The sequence below is a fragment of the Coregonus lavaretus genome, assembly GCF_964263955.1.
Source record: "Coregonus lavaretus genome assembly, chromosome: 20".
NCBI classification, from domain to species: domain Eukaryota; kingdom Metazoa; phylum Chordata; class Actinopteri; order Salmoniformes; family Salmonidae; genus Coregonus; species Coregonus lavaretus.
The window spans coordinates 27,300,961-27,318,465 of record NC_140007.1 but is presented as its reverse complement, the minus strand read 5'-3'; the positions used below and the strand labels follow the sequence as shown (position 1 = coordinate 27,318,465).

The following is a 17,505-nucleotide window of genomic DNA, read 5'->3' as shown; positions in this document are numbered from 1 at the left end:
CTAGGCTAATTTCCTGGGGGACTATTGTTGGTGTTAGTGATGGTTCACTATTTGAACATGGACCCGCTGGTCTAATCAATAACTCCCCTCCTGTGTCTCTGTGATTCACTGTCTCTGACAAACAAACAAAAGGTCTCTGCATCAACTCAATTCATTAGCACACTATTACGCTCATTGTTCAGCCCCTCATGTGCCTTTTGTCAGACTGTGTAAGAGAATAGCGATGTTATTATTAGAGGGAAGATGATAAAAGCGTTTCTCTTGTCTTTGTCGGGGTTGGCGCCGAGCGTCAGCCAAGGTCACTAAAAGCCAAGTCACTGGAGGATGTGAAGTGGAGCGTCAGCACCCTCCTTTTATTATTCCCTCGTTCCGGCCTTTTGTCTTCATCCAACTAAACCACTGGACCTCCTCCTCCCTCCCTCTCTCCTCCTCTATCTGCCAAGGCCCTCGCTGCTCTGCGCCCTATGAATACTCATTGTTAATTGCAAATCTTCAGAAGATTAATTTCAGAGAGAGAGAGAGAAAGAGAGAAGAAAAAGGTCTAAAGGGATTTTGTCTTTTAAAACATATGAATGCCCTTTTGCAGTCTGTCAGCAGAAATGGGTGGTAAGTCACATTAGCATACGGTGGATTCTTCCCCCTCCCAGCTCTGTACAATTAAAAAGCTCATTTCATTAGCAGCCTCCCAGCTTCGCTTTTGATAGTTTCACACCAAATGCCATCTATAGTTTCTCAGGGCTGTTTGCACATTGCAACTCACAACATGAATCACCGTGAATCCTTAGTACATTCCGCATGAACACATATGTAACAAGATCTGTATTTGTTATTGCTCGACCATATGGTATCTTATCCGTTACAGCAAATCGTGTTTGGCTATGTTCAGAATATCAGATTTATGTATTTTATGTTTTCAAATTAATGTCCCCTTGTCTTTGACATGTCCTTTTAGAGTTAAGTGGTTGTAAACTTTGTTACCACTACATTAGCATGTAGTTAACCTGATGCTTTTGTGAATGTATGACAAGGTTAACTGCAGGCAGTGCCCCCAATACCAGCCAGCCAAGATTTCCATTAGACACTTCCTCATCTCAACACTAGATGGCAGTATAAGTATTCCATATCCCAGATAAGGGTCTATGTGCTACATGAAGGCCTACAGTAGGCCACTCGTCTACCTAAGTGTGTAATTTCCCTCTCCTAGGAAAGCTAGAGACAAATGTTATGATATCACCCCAGATAATCCAATAAATCCTAATCGCTCTCATTTTCATAAGGATATCTGTCCAGCAGACTCAGCCATTTACCTCCATTAGAATACGGATGGTAGAGTGGCACTCTACTACTGTATAAGCACAGTGAGCTCTCCTCTAGTGGAAGATGGATAGGGGATTTGAAGTGGCAAGCTGCTGTGTGATCCGACAGATGTTTAGTTTGATTGGAAATCTTTACCTTTCCGTTTACATTATTCATATTTCCTCAGCTGTGGAGCCTATTGTCTCTAAAACTAGCATCTTATACACTCAGACTACATCCCTTTATTGGTTTTCCTCGAAATTGCAACAGCTGTGTGCTCAGCGCTTATAGAAACAGATCCACTCTACTTAGGCATATAGCAGCCTGCTTCATTACTGTGGCTCAGATGCATACAAATGTATGCTTTTGGCTCGCGTTCATACAAAAACCTTGTTAGAGGTTGAAGCAAACGGATGAGAGGAGCAGAGCAGTGAAGAGCTGTCTGCTCTGTTGTGATGCAATAGTTTACAACAGGCAAGAACTGTGCCAGTTGAGGGTTAATATGACATCGATCAGACCAGATTGAGGGGACGTCCACAGGCAGAAGTCCCAGGTGACAGTTTTGTCTGTCCTCTCGTTGTCGTGACCTGTCATGTGTGATAGATTGGGGTGCCCTGGGTTCTTCTCTGAGATGACAGACAGAGCCACTAGTTATCATGTCCTCAGATACTCTGTAGTGTATCCCAGGACCTCTAGAACACAATCAGTACCATTCTCTTCACCACAAACTATTTGCTGCTGGACTGCTCATTATGGATGCTGCAGAAGTTAAAAGTTAGCTAGTGTATTTGAGTATTTTTGGTTTGTAATTTATTGTAGGGTGCTCACACCTCTTGTGGTGATTGAATTCATACCCTAACACTCTCTCGCTCTCTCTCGTTTATCTGAGGGCTAGTAGTAGCAGCAGTAATCGGGGTGGTGCAGAGAGAGTGAACAGCAGAGTGAACAGGGCTTGCACAGATAACCCAGCTCTATCGGTAATTGTAATCTCAGAGCTGACATCTTTCTGCATGTAAAGCTATTAAGGCTCCGCTAGCTGCGTCTCACAAGCAGCCCAGAATGTCAGTAATTGCAGACGAGATGACGGCAGGTGGAGGGGAGAGAGAGATTTTATCCCTCACACTCTGAACGGGCGCACCACAGCACACAACACACATCTGCTGCTCAGTACTCTCCTCTCAGAACTTGTGGAGTGAGAGGGAATTAGTCAGTTGGATTAAGCTGCTTCTGGAGATCTAAAACATAGTGTTCTGTCTGCGCTGTGTGATTATGTGTGTCTGATTTGTTTAGTTTACAATGTGAACAGACTGTGTGGTGAGACTGTCACTGCATTGTTCAGTCAATAATCATTGGTTTGACTGATAACTGAGGTCTGAAAGATACCTAATAAGACAACATCTTATTGGCTGATATCAAGGGTATTTGAACATAATCTGTTTTGTGTGTGTGTTTTTGATTTGTTTACATACAGTATGTGAGTCTAGCTTAAGCCTTATATACAGTTTGTGAATGTGTGTGAGTGCCCCTCTCCCTGCTCCTTTTAATTTAACATCATTGCTGTCAGGGTAGCTGGGTTCCTCTTGAATAAGAAGAACTGGAGTTGTTTTCCACAAAGGAGCAGTGCTGTAGAGTTATTAATGGTAGAAGAGATGGGGCAGAGGAAAGCCGGTGGCCCATAGTGTACACCTTCCCAGACAGCTTCCACTCTGGGTAATCAGTTTGATTATTAACTGCAAATGTATTGCATAGCTGAGAGCTATGCGTTAAATAAATGCATCAAAGTAAATAAACAGAGGAGATGAGCAGACGGAGGGAAAGCAAGCAGAGCTGAGATTGCTGCTATCAGATGGCTACTCAGCACAGCACAAACAACCCAGAGGAGAAGAGATGGGACGTGTGTGTACACAGACAGAGTGCAGTGGTGTACAGGGACAGGGTGTTTGAGTTAGTGAGTGTGATGCTGTGTAGACTAGATGAGGGCAATGAGGAATGTAGCCGTCAAATAGCTCTGATTCACCATCTGTTGTCCAGAATGTCTGGTCTGTGTTTAACATCCATATGATTTTTTATTTTTTTTCACCTTTATTTAACCAGGTAAGCCAGTTGAGAACAAGTTCTCATTTACAACTGCGACCTGGCCAAGATAAAGCAAAGCAGTGCGATAAAAACAACAACACAGAGTTACATATGGGGTAAAACAAAACATCAAGTCAAAAATACAACAAAATATATATATACAGTGTGTGCAAATGTAGCAAGTTATGGAGGTAAGGCAATAAATAGGCTATAGTGCAAAATAATTACAATTAGTATTAACACTGGAATGATAGATGTGCAAGAGATGATGTGCAAATAGAGATACTGGGGTACAAATGAGCAAAATAAATAACAATATAGGGATGAGGTAGTTGGGCGGGCTAATTTCAGATGGGCTGTGTACAGGTGCAGTGATCGGTAAGGTGCTCTGACAACTGATGCTTAAAGTTAGTGAGGGAGATAAGTGTCTCCAGCTTCAGAGATTTTTGCAATTTGTTCCAGTCATTGGCAGCAGAGAACTGGAAGGAATGGCGGCCAAAGGAGGTGTTGGCTTTGGGAATGACCAGTGAGATATACCTGCTGGAGCGCACACTACGGGTGGGTGTTGCTATGGTGACCAATGAGCTAAGATATGGCGGGGATTTGCCTAGCAGTGATTTATAGATGGCCTGGAGCCAGTGGGTTTGGCGACGAATATGTAGTGAGGACCAGCCAACAAGAGCGTACAGGTCACAGTGGTGGGTAGTATATGGGGCTTTGGAGACAAAACGGATGGCACTGTGATAGACTACATCCAATTTGCTGAGTAGAGTGTTGGAGGCTATTTTGTAAATGACATCGCCGAAGTCAAGGATCGGTAGGATAGTCAGTTTTACGAGGGCATGTTTGGCAGCATGAGTGAAGGAGGCTTTGTTGCGAAATAGGAAACCGATTCTAGATTTAACTTTGATTGAAGGAGAGTTTACAGTCTAACCAGACACCTAGGTATTTGTAGTTGTCCACATACTCTAGGTCAGACCCGTCGAGAGTAGTGATTCTAGTCGGGTGGGCGGGTGCAAGCAGCGTTCGGTTGAAGACCATGCATTTAGTTTTACTAGTGTTTAAGAGCAGTTGGAGGCTACTGAAGGAGTGTTGTATGGCATTGAAGCTTGTTTGGAGGTTTGTTAACACAGTGTCCAATGAAGGGCCAGATGTATACAAAATGGTGTCGTCTGCGTAGAGGTGGATCTGAGAGTCACCAGCAGCAAGAGCGACATCATTGATATACACAGAGAAAAGAGTCGGCCCAAGAATTGAACCCTGTGGCACCCCCATAGAGACTGCCATAGGTCCAGACAACAGGCCCTCCGATTTGACACATTGAACTCTATCTGAGAAGTAGTTGGTGAACCAGGCGAGGCAGTCATTTGAGAAACCAAGGCTATTTAGTCTGCCAATAAGAATGCGGTGGTTGACAGAGTCGAAAGCCTTGGCCAGGTCGATGAAGACTGCTGCACAGTACTGTCTATTATCGATCGCGGTTATAATATCGTTTAGGACCTTGAGCGTGGCTGAAGTGCACCCATGACCAGCTCGGAAACCGGATTGCATAGCGGAGAAGGTACGGTGGGATTCGAAATGGTCGGTGATCTGTTTGTTAACTTGGCTTTCAAAAACTTTCGAAAGGCAGGGCAGGATGGATATGGGTCTGTAACAGTTTGGATCTAGAGTGTCACCCCCTTTGAAGAGGGGGATGACCGCGGCAGCTTTCCAATCTCTGGGGATCTCAGACGTTACGAAAGAGAGGTTGAACAGGCTAGTAATAGGGGTTGCGACAATTTCGGCGGCTAGTTTTAGAAAGAAAGGGTCCAGATTGATTCATATGCATAGTAGGGTGTTTGCATTATGCATAATTTACCTCTCCTCTCACCAGATTCTCTCTGGTTCTTTGGGTTCTGTGTACTTGTGCTTTGTGTTCCTGATCCGTTTCCCCTGATCCACTGGGGCTGCTCTTCAGTTCCAGTTTCACCCATCCTTCAGTTCCACTTTAACCCATCCTCCTGCCTAGGCCTTCCTGTTTCTCTGCATCCATTCCATCCGGCCTGTTTATTGAGTTACAGCCCAACAGATAACCAGGCATGAACAGCCTTATTTATGAGGAAACCAGCACCCAGGAAGCTTCATTTCAAGACTTATCTGTGTAATTCATTTTTGGCTGAGTATTATCTGCTGGCTCCAGATTCCCAGGGGAGGCTCTGCGGAGAAGGAGAGCACCCATCAGATTGCCTTTGTCTCTGCTGCGAATTAAAAGAGGATACATTTAAAAAATGACAAGGTCTGTGTGTGGTCAGGGAGAAATGGGATTTAGCCTGGCCCTATAGCGCTGCTACAGTGCTGCTGTTCCATTGGTTCATTGGTTCAATTCAGTATTAGTGATGGTGTGTGCATGTCCATGTCCATGTTCATGTCCAAATGTAAGGCTCTCAAATTGTATGTTAGCTGAAGAGATGAGGCTGTTCTTTAGCGGTTTGCTGTAACTACCTATAGAGAATGAACACTAAAAACCATCACATCATGACCATTTACTGTATATTATATTATACTGTATAGTGTGACATGTGCATGGCTAGATATGTAGGCTAGGACTAGTTCTTACTTGAAAACATGTGGCACACAAGCTGCAAGTGTGAATAAGACTGGCAGACAGTAAGTCAGACATGCAGACAGTAAGAGTGTAATACAGCAGCAGTGTTTCAGAGCTAATTCCCCTCTCCTCTCCTGCTCAACTTTCACCCAGTCCTGAACACCAGGGACTAATAGGGAGATTTTCCTTAGGCGTTTTACTGTGATTTTAACGCCTGTAATTTAGACTGGAGCTGCTGTCATCTTCACTGCTGGGCTGGCTGGCTGACTGAGTCTAGAGGGGAGAGGAGAAGCTATAATGAAGCAGACATACTGGAGACTTGAGGGTCTTTAAATGGTGTCGCAGAACCTCTCACACAGGAAAGGACAGGTGAAGCGCTAAGCAGTGGCACCAACTAGAGTGATCCGGTAGGCTAAATGCATTGTGTTTCTAAGCACGTGCTGGCTTGATTAGGAACCCTGTTTGAAGAACAGTACAGTGACTGAAAGCGCTCTAAACTTTGGCCCCTGGTTGATTTCTGTGAGTGGAGAAAGAGAAAGTTAACGCCTCAGAAGTATTCTTTACTTTGAGTTGCAGAAAAGGGCCTTGGGGTTTGAGAACTCTCTCTCATCTGGGCAGAACTCTCAATTCAAAGAAAACACTGTTAGACAGTTTTACCAACCCCATGGCTGTAGCCCACAGCCTCTATCTCAGACAGTGGAAAGTAACCATCCTCTACTTGGCTCTTTGTACTGTCTAGTTTTTATACAACACCGAGGCATTCTCAGCCAAAGTATATCTTTCTCACAGGAGCAACACTCTTTATGAAATCAAATTACCACCCCTCTCATCCTGCAGCCTATTTATTTAACACACCCGTTCTGTGTTTATTACATTTACCATTCAGCAGCCTTTATAATGATGACGAATCTTCCCTCTGCTTCTCGCTTGACCCCCTCCTTTACCCACTCTGCCTCTCAATATTCACCAGAGCGGCCCTCTTTTACTTTTCTTCACTTCCTTTTCCTCTCTCTCGCTCGATCTCTCTTCCCATCCCTCACTTTCTCTGTCTCTCACCTTTCTAGCCTGCTGAAGAGGTGGATGCCTGGGTAAGCACAGCCTGATGTTCTGTTAATATCCCTCTCTTTTCCTCCCGGTTCTGTCTGCTCCAACCACAGTGTTGTTGTTTCCCTGCATTAAGGCTGAATGTGTGCATGCAAACAGGCCACTCTGCCACTGCGCTACAGAGCTATCCAGCTAGAAAATTGCATATGATCTGCGTGCTGATGGAGGTTATTTTCTGTGCGAGAGACACGGGAGATGGGAGGAAAAGGGGGTGATTTTCGCCTGGGTGTAATTTAAGGTTGCGCTTTGTTGCATTCTGTTGTCTGGCTGTTACATCCTACGCTCTCTCGGTCAGCGCTGCAGGAAGCCCTGGCATTGCCGCTAGCGTCCGCCATGCGCTCTGAGCACAGCCAACGGGGGAGAGAGAGAGAGAGAGAGAGAGTGTGTGTGTATGTCTTTACGTGCATCCCTGCTGTGCTATGTCCATCTATGTGTATCTTGTCAGCCTGAGCCCCAGTGACCTGAACCCATCCTCCATGGTCATCTCCTCAGTTGTCTCCAGACAGTTTAAGTAAACCAGCTGTCCTCAGTGACGTCTGTCCCTCCTCTCCTCTCCACTCAGCTCTTAATCTCTTCACACAATACTAAGCTAACTCTCCTACAGACATACACTACTTTCTTCCTCCTCTTTCTCTAGCTATTGTACTTCTCCTACTGATCTCTCTCTCTTCTACCTCTCCCACCTCTCCCTCTCCCACAGACACTACTGTCTCTTTGGTATAGGCTACAGTTAGGGTTGCAAAATGCAATAAATTCCTTAGTTTTCCAGAAGTCCTGGTTGGAGGATTCCGGATTTCCTGCTTATTCCCTCCTGATTCTGGGAACCCTCCAACTGGAATTTTGGGAAAATCAACCCTGGTTATTACAGGCCACTACACAGGAGACCCACTGGAGTGGACCCACCACAGCACACAACCAGAGAGAAAGAAGCAGGAGCACAGTGTCATGGATGAGGACGAGGAGTACTCCAGCCTGCGAGTCAGTTGCATGTTTGTTGTGTTTGAAGTCATGGGGGTTGGATGTGTTCCTGAATGGTACCTCCTCGTCGTCATCATTATCAATGCTTTGCCTTCTTTCCCTCTGCTTGTTTTTGGGGTTCTTTCATTGTTTTAATGTCCTCTTTTTGCATTGTGACTGACTGTCCAGCCATGTACAGAGTAGTCTGACTAGTGACTCCCTGCCCAACCTAACCACAGTGCTTTCTCTCTTTCAGGCTAAACAGTTGGAGAAGAAGGAGGCAGAGCTGAAAGCACTGGACGCCTTTTTCAAGGAGCAGTTGGCACAACTGGAGAAGAGGGTATGAGACGATTATAGAGAGACACACACACACACAGTAATGCTATGCTACACACCACTGACCCTGACATACAGTATAATGCTCCCATTTCTTCCGAAACATAAATCGATGTAAGTATGAAAATATATATAAATGGGGATTGTTTCTTGACTTAATTATGAAGCCAGGCATTAAAGCGTGAACATTCTCTGTAAGCCTCTTCACTGAATGTGTTGGGTGAAATTTAGCCCATCTGTTGTGATGAGCTTTTTCCGCATCACAAATGCACCCAGTAGTCCCATGCTTTCACTTTACTACCGTGGTCAACAGGAACAATTTACCCTTAGAGGGAAAAAAGTCGTGTTTTTCTGGCTTTTAAGACCTTTCCCATCATTTTCCCTGACATTTCCGAGACATAAAAGTTGTGATGCACAGCGCTAAGCAGCGGCCCTGCCAGGCGCCGGCAGAGAGGACCTTTAATATCTCAGGCAGAGCAGAGGCTGTCCTGTAGGACCAATAGGGAAACTCCTGGGGAGTTAGCATGCTATTTGTCTTGCGCTGCTGGCAGGGAAAGATGCAACTTGTGAACTGTGTCAGGAATTTGATAGGGCAACAATTGCCTCCCGTAGAGCCACAGCAACAGTTAATAAAAGGTAACTTTACACAACCCAACAATGATTTACTGTTAGTGGAAGCAGTGTTGGGGGGTTAATATTTTAAACATGTAGCCTACTGTATGATGGTGGTGGTAGTAGTGGTGGATACACCTTTCCTACTACATTTATGATGACAAATGCTTTGTTACTCTTGGCCACAGATGGACTGGTCCGGGCTTGACTGTTTTCACAGATTAAATAGCCTTTTTAATAGTGACTCTGAGGAGTTCTAGTATGGGGTAGTGAAGTGCTCAGATGGCTGCAAACGACAAAGATAATTAAGAATATTTTCTCCCTGAGGTGGCGAGAGGAAGTCCATCTGTTTCATACTGGAGGTCATAAAGTGATGTCTTTGTTCAGCTGGCCTACAGTACTACGCCTTGATTGGCCCCATCGAGGCCCCAATGAGGAGGAGACATTAAATGGAATGGGCTTACCTTGCAGTGTGAGACGCGATGAAGCAGAAAGCGTCTGAGTGAAGCTGCCTCAGAGCCCATTGAGCTATTGGCTAATGAAGTCAGAGCCATTCTCCAAGATTTGCGATTACATTTTTCAGAAAGGGAAGAATAAAATGCCTGTTCTATCTCTCGTCTCTCCCTCTTATCATTTACACACAGGAAAAAGGAATGTTCTCCTCTTATGCGTTCTGCTATCATTGTCAAATGGACTGGTTGATTTGGAATAGGGTCCTTTTGGAAATTAAGCGAGGGATCTATTGGTATTGGGCGGAAAATGGCCCTCACCAACCTGTGTGTACAGTGAATTGCGAAAGTATTCACCCCCCTTGGCATTTTTCCTATTTTGTTGCCTTACAACCTGGAATTAAAATTTTTGGGGGTTTGTATCATTTGATTTACACAACATGCCTACCACTTTGAAGATGCAAAATATTTTTTATTGTGAAACAAACAAGAAATAAGACAAAAAAATAAAGAACTTGAGCGTGCATAACTATTCACCCCCCCAAAGTCAATACTTTGTAGAGCCACCTTATGCAGCAATTACAGCTGCAAGTCTCTTGGGGTATGTCTCTATAAGCTTGGCACATCTAGCCACTGGGATTTTCGCCCACTCTTCAAGGCAAAACTGCTCCAGCTCCTTCAAGTTGGATGGGTTCCGCTGGTGTACAGCAATCTTTAAGTCATACCACAGATTCTCAATTGGATTGAGGTCTGGGCTTTGACTAGGCCATTCCAAGACATTTTAAATGTTTCCCCTTAAACCACTCAAGTGTTGCTTTAGCAGTATGCTTAGGGTCATTGTCCTGCTGGAAGGTGAACCTCTGTACCAGTCTCAAATCTCTGGAAGACTGAAAGAAATTCCTTGTATTTAGCGCCATCCATCATTCCTTCAATTCTGACCAGTTTCCCAGTCCCTGCCGATGAAAAACATCCCCACAGCATGATGCTGCCACCACCATGCTTCACTGTGGGGATGGTGTTCTCTGGGTGATGAGAGGTGTTGGGTTTGCGCCAGACATAGCGTTTTCCTTGATGGCCAAAAAGCTACATTTTAGTCTCATCTGACCAGAGTACCTTCTTCCATATGTTTGGGGAGTCTCGCACATGCCTTTTGGCGAACACCAAACATGCTTGCTTATTTTTTTCTTTAAGCAATGTCTTTTTTCTGGCCACTCTTCTGTAAAGCCCAGCTCTGTGGAGTGTACAGCTTAAAGTGGTCCTATGGACAGATACTCCAATCTCCGCTGTGGAGCTTTGCAGCTCCTTCAGGGTTATCTTTGGTCTCTTTGTTGCCTCTCTGATTAATGCCCTCCTTGCCTGGTCCGTGAGTTTTGGTGGGCGGCCCTCTCTTGTTTGTTGTGGTGCCATATTCTTTCAATTTTTTTATAATGGGTTTAATGGCGCGCCATGGGATGTTCAAAGTTTCTGATATTGTTTTATAAACCCACCCTGATCTGTACTTCTCCACAACTTTGTCCCTGACCTGTTTGGAGAGCTCCTTGGTCTTCATGGTGCCGCTTGCTTGGTGGTGCTTATTTAGGGGCTTCATAGCAAAGGGGGTGACTACATATGCACGCACCACTTTTCCGTTATTCGTTTTTTTGAATTTTTTGAAACAAGTAATTTTTTTCATTTCACTTCACCAATTTGGACTATTTTGTGTATGTCCATTACATGAAATCCAAATAAAAATCCATTTAAATTACAGGTTGTAATGCAACAAAATAGGAAAAACGCCAAGGGGGAAGAATACTTTTGCAAGGCACTGTACCCTTTAGAAGACATGCAGACTCTGGCACTGCTGTAATTTCCTCTGCGTGTCTTATTATATTGCTTCATTGATGGAAGCACCTTGTTGTCGCCTGCAATCTCCCCCAGCCACACACTGACAATCATAGTTTGTCTTCTGTGGATTAGCCCACATTTTAAAGCACTGCAAGGCAACACTTTTCTTTGTTTTTCTGCCGACTGCTGTAACTGTGTGGCAGTCTCAAGGAACGAGGACTTATTTCAGAAATGTTTTACACCCTGCTAGATTAATATTGTAAAATGTATTCATAGCCTTTTTGTGTTTGTTCACTTAGGATCCATTATTTAAACTAGATAGCATGTCCAATCATACGTTCCAAGCTTCATGCATGGTCATGTAAAAACAAAGGGTTTGAGAGAGAAATATTACCAATAGAACAGCTGTTCATGGTTTGTTATATCGCTAATTTACCACACCACTGTCTTCTTTATAAAGATTTAGTTCCATGTGATATAGCAAACACTTTCCCCACTACCATTCTTTCCTGGCCACCAGACTTTGACCACCACATTGTAAGCTGTATAAGTAACTGTTTAGGCACCAGGGGGCAGCTGTCTTGTGACAGTCTCCAATATTGGCTCAGTCCACAGGCAGGCGTTGTAGATTAGCACCGACTGATCGTTAATTACCATGCAATCATAAATAAACATTTAATATCCAGCCTCTATTCACCCGAGCAACACAGTGAGCCACCATGAGTATGATAGCAGTGAGTCATCTAGGCCCTGTGTCAGATGCCTCTCTATTTATATTTACCTCATTATAAGAATGTGGTGTTTGCCAAAGAGATCAGTGACTGGCAGTGAAATGTTATGCGCAGTATTTGCTGTTGGGCTTTGGTTGTGTTATGATGGAGCCGGACCAGGGAGGCAGATAAAGCTGTGGAGTTGGCTTGTCTTTTCAAACTGCTCTCACTCTGTTTGGGGGAGGTGGGTGGGTCCCCGCCTGACAGACTGGATCAGAGAAGAAGAGGGATTCCAGACTTCATACCCTGAGTTCCCTTTACAGCTAATGGAAGCCATTCTTTGGAGCTGTCTGTCTACAATTTATAGGTAGGCTACAACTCTGACGGTCTGACATTAGGAGAAAGACTTTCTATGAGTGCGAGAGTATTGGTGAAGACGCCACACATAATCGCCTCATGTCTGTGAATTCTCCTGAATGCTGGAAGTCAGAGAGCTGTGAAAACTACTGGTTGGTAACAGCAATGTCCCACTGCTGTTTGAATTAGCACAGGCTCTCACTAATCCAGCTAAAGCCTTCTGCTGGCTCCGCTGCTCTTGTCTCCATCCCTCTCCTGCACGCACCGCTCCTTGCTTCATGCTTCTGCTTTTCAAGGCCCCCCCCCCCCTCAGCCCCCCACCCAGTACCCCCTCTTTCTCTCTCTCTCTCCTCCTTGTCACTAGTTGCAAAGCACTTTGACGCACTTGAGTGTGGGTATGAGATAATAATCCTCCTGAAATCCTGACAGCCGTGTTGACACGCTGTCGGCAGGGGCCCGTTCTGGAAATATCTGCATGACTCCCCCATCCGACCAGCGGAAGCAGCGTTTACCTTAATGGACAGGGAGCAGAGCAGCCGTCCGCCAGACAGCTAGCCCCCTTTAGCCTCGAGGCCAGCACTAGCTAACCAATCACAAATTCATTTTCTTCAACGCTTGCCATACGGATGTAGGCACATGTCAGGGGCTCCAGGGGGTATAATACCTCTTCGCCTCTTAAACTGCAGGGGCAGCGGTTAGAACGATAGAGGACGGGAGAAGCATTCTAATCAGAATACTGTACAGGGTGCCTTTTCTCCGCATTAAAACCATATTTTGCTGTGTTGCCGGTTTCTTATGGAAATGTAGGAAGAACATTTTCACATGAAAGAATCAAAGTTATCTGCTTATGTGTTACGTGAGCTCTAAATTAGCCGTATCAATATTTTAAGGGCAGTATGTTCCATCTGGAGATGTTGATGGCCTGGACATTGGCATGGGAACATTACCTAACATGACCCTTTTATAAAGCATTAGAGTAAGAATGACGCATCGGTAGTTTTCCTTTTATTTTCCTTTTCTTTGGATCTTTCAGCTCTGTAATGTTGGGCACAAAAGTTATAGCTCATCTCCCGGTACAAAATCAGAGTTTACTCCGACAGACAGCTCATACAAAGAGAGACAGCGAGAGAGACATTTTGTTAGTTAATTGTGCTGTCACTCAACAACACTATAAGTGGAAGCCACCTCATATGGATCTACTAGGAGTTAAATGGAAGGTGTTGTCTAAACCAGAGACTCTGGAGGAGTAACACGTCCTCCAGACACCCCCAGATACCCCCAGACACCCCCAGATACCTCCAGATACCTCCAGATACCTCCAGACACCCCCAGATACCTCCATATACCCCCAGATACCTCCATACACCCCCAGATACCCCCAGATACCTCCAGACACCCCCAGATACCTCCAGACACCTCCAGATACCTCCAGACACCCCCGAACACCCCCAGACACCTCCTGATATTTTATAGAAGAACAGACAAGACACTAAGTGACTGGAACATCCATTAGTGATCTCCTTGACTCCTTATTGCCAGCAGGAGAGGATCCATCTCAAACACAAGAGGCAGGTTGAGGTTAATACATCTCCTGTCTAAATATTTCACTTCGCCCTCACTTTTTCTTCGGTTTTCTCAAAATGAGTGCTAAAACAGGAGCGTGCCTGGGCTGGGAGCCTGGTCCTTTTAAAGCGTGTCAAAGTAGCGTGGCAGTTTGTGTCAGCGGTGGGATTGTTTGCCTGGGGGATAAGTGCTCCTGGTGGATGTGTGTAGAACAGCGCTTAGCCCACGGCAACGCCGAGGCAGAGCCACCCTGCACAGATTAAGATATCGATCGGATTAGCGCAGCAGGAAATGGCACTGGGGGTGGAAGGGGGAAGGAAGGAGTGTGGCTGACGGGGGTTGCCAGCCAGCGAGACAAACCAGGTGCCAGCTGCTGGATTTGCACAGGCGGGTAGCATTGCCACAGCAACGGGTGCCTTAAAGAGGGAGGCCCATCTTTAGTGTCATCTTCTCCTTGTGGTATTCACACGGGGTGGGTTTAAATGCCACTGGGCCATTCCCTGTGGACCCATACTACCCCTACTGCACATACAGTATGATAGAGCTTAGACTTTCTACTGTTTTAATAACAGACACAAGATGGTAATAGTCTCTCAACAGGGCTCCCAAACCATCCTACGGCATTTAATCAACGTTTTCAATTAATCCAGGTATTTACATTCACCTTTTTTATATATACCCAGTCCCAGCTGGCAGTTTATTTTGGTTAAATATTTGGGAGATCCAAAGACGCCTCTAAGCCCCCCTGGATATATGTGAAGGAAGGGCTCCAGTTGTTGAGGATTAGTTTTCTTTTAGGTTATGATATCTGCTCCCTGGTGGTATGAACAGGCCTGAATGGAGATAAGTCAGTAAAGGCTCTTTGAATGGATAAGAAGGAGATCTAGTACTAATGTAGTATCTAGGTCAGTGTGTCTGTAATCCCACTTCACTGTCTCATCTTGTCAGCCCTCATTGTATTGTAGTGCAGACGTAGACACACACACGCACACACACACACAGACATGCACACACACTCTCTCTCTCTCTCGCACACATGCACAGACTATACTCCAGCATTTTCACTCACATAAATGGGTTAATCATTTTAGGCATGCATCAAGTAGCTACAGAACACTGATTCCAGCACTGATTCTAGAGAAGCACAGTGGGTCACTGCTCTTTGGTAATTGCAAGCATCACAATCTCCTGGACTGGTGCTCACACAATAACAGTCCCTGCTGCAGTTCCTAGCTAGTTATGAGAACCTCTTCACAGCCTCATTAAAGCCATTAACATTTAAGAAGCAGCAGCTCTTAATGGGGCCTTCAGAGAGAGCTCAGTTCAGCCAGAGCGAGATGAGGCTGAGCAGCAGTGGGCCTCGTCTGGCCCGACTCCACCCTCCACCCTCCTCCTTTCACTCTGACTGGAGAGAACGAGGGGAAGGAAACAGATTATAATTTGTCCTCTTTGATAGTTATCAGATTAGTGTGAATGCATACGAGCGGTGCTCCTCTGTTTCCACTGTCGGCTCCCTCCCCTTGAGATGACTTGTGTAGAGATTAGATGGTGTGAAATATGACAGAGACTGACCCCGCTGGCACTTGGTGAATTGATGGGGATTCAGGGTTTGGGTTAAACGATGTTCCCATCACTCTCCTGCTCTGCTCACTTCAATTACCCCCAGCTCTCTCCCTCTCCAAGGAGAAATATCAGAAATAATTAAGGGAAGCCTGTTTAGCCTGGGCTTATGGATGGCATTCTGAGGCACGGCCGTTACCTCATTAAACTGAGGTGCTGCCTGTCAAGGTACACATGGAAATGGGATTCTTTCCTGGGCAGCCACATCAGTGATTGTGGAACTGAAAACCTACGATACAGAGGCATGTAGTCTCTCGTGACAGGGATGTAGGCATTAGACCACCACTGTGCTTTGGACCGATTTTATTGTATGCAGACTCCATCGGCATGGAGTCTCCTCAGCAGTAGTTAGAGCTGTAACTGAGGACTGTGTGGGTGATGATAGTCTCTGGGATGGTCTCTATAGCCTAATGAAGAGACTGTGTGGGTGATGATAGTCTCTGGGATGGTCTCTATAGCCTAATGAAGAGACTGTGTGGGTGATGATAGTCTCTTGGATGGTCTCTATAGCCTAATGAAGAGACTGTGTGGGTGATGATAGTCTCTGGGATGGTCTCTATAGCCTAATGAAGAGACTGTGTGGGTGATGATAGTCTCTGGGATGGTCTCTATAGCCTAATGAAGAGACTGTGTGGGTGATGATAGTCTCTGGGATGGTCTCTATAGCCTAATGAAGAGACTGTGTGGGTGATGATAGTCTCTGGGATGGTCTCTATAGCCTAATGAAGAGACTGTGTGGGTGATGATAGTCTCTGGGATGGTCTCTATAGCCTAATGAAGAGACTGTGTGGGTGATGATAGTCTCTGGGATGGTCTCTATAGCCTAATGAAGAGACTGTGTGGGTGATGATAGTCTCTGGGATGGTCTCTATAGCCTAATGAAGAGACTGTGTGGGTGATGATAGTCTCTGGGATGGTCTCTATAGCCTAATGAAGAGACTGTGTGGGTGATGATAGTCTCTGGGATGGTCTCTATAGCCTAATGAAGAGACTGTGTGGGTGATGATAGTCTCTGGGATGGTCTCTATAGCCTAATGAAGAGACTGTGTGGGTGATGATAGTCTCTGGGATGGTCTCTATAGCCTAATGAAGAGACTGTGTGTCTGTGACCAGGCTGACTGCTCCATACCCAGTCTGCCTGACTGACTGCCAGTGCTGTAGTTACCTGTGATCAGAACAGCCACCAACTACCCCATGATGGCCATTAAGGTTTTAAAACCTTTTAAAGTTCCCCTGTACCCTCAAGCAAGGCATTTAACTGTAATCGCATCAGCTTAATATCCAGTTCTTAAATGAACTGGCTGTTACCTAAGGCAATGATTTGGGATGGTGGCAAAAGAAGGTGATACTGATGATAGTTGTAGTAGTATTCTTATTAGCATCCAAACATTTTAATAATTGATGGATTGTAGCATGTATTTTGTTTTATATGCCATCAATTGTATGGCTTCCCCACATCTATCCAACTACAGCCAACCTGACCATCTATGGATGGTTGTTGAAAGAATCAGCCAGGTGTGTATACTCAGTTCGTCACTGCTGTACATAGATGCATTAGAATGTTGGGGAAAAACTATCCAACAAATATTTTAAAGTTTGTTGGCTGTAGTTGGGATAGATGTATTTGGTCAGCATTGGGAGGTAATTGATGTGCATTTTATCATGTTATTTTCTTGCATCATGTAGAATTGTCCACTAACTTACCCCTACCTGTAAAATTCAGCGTTTCCTCATGATATTTATTTTTATATTTCAGAATTTGGATCGATACAAGCAAACCGAGAAACAGTTCCACGACCAAGCCACAAAATCCGAAGCTCTTGTAAAGTAAGTAGAACCGCTTGTTCATCTGTAAAGTAATGTTCACCTCCAGACTGTGGAACTACAGTCCCTATGTAGAAGATGGGCCCCAACTCAACACCACAGACAGTCATTCACAAGCTATAACACTTGAAAGCGTTCTACAAGATCTATGATGGATCCATGTAGACTGGAGAGCGCATTTTCATATCTGCTT

At 45.0% G+C, this 17,505-nt stretch overlaps 1 protein-coding gene across 1 annotated transcript in view; it reads left to right on the top strand.

The window, feature by feature from the left end:
- LOC311148057 (MICOS complex subunit mic25a-like) overlaps window positions 1-17,505 on the top strand; it is a 62,845-nt gene that overhangs the window by 15,289 nt on the left and 30,051 nt on the right. Inside the window, exons 5-6 of the mRNA XM_084184952.1 lie at window positions 8,274-8,357; window positions 17,245-17,315. Of these exons, the coding sequence (XP_084041078.1) occupies window positions 8,274-8,357; window positions 17,245-17,315 (155 nt within the window). The remainder of the gene's footprint in view (window positions 1-8,273; window positions 8,358-17,244; window positions 17,316-17,505) is intronic.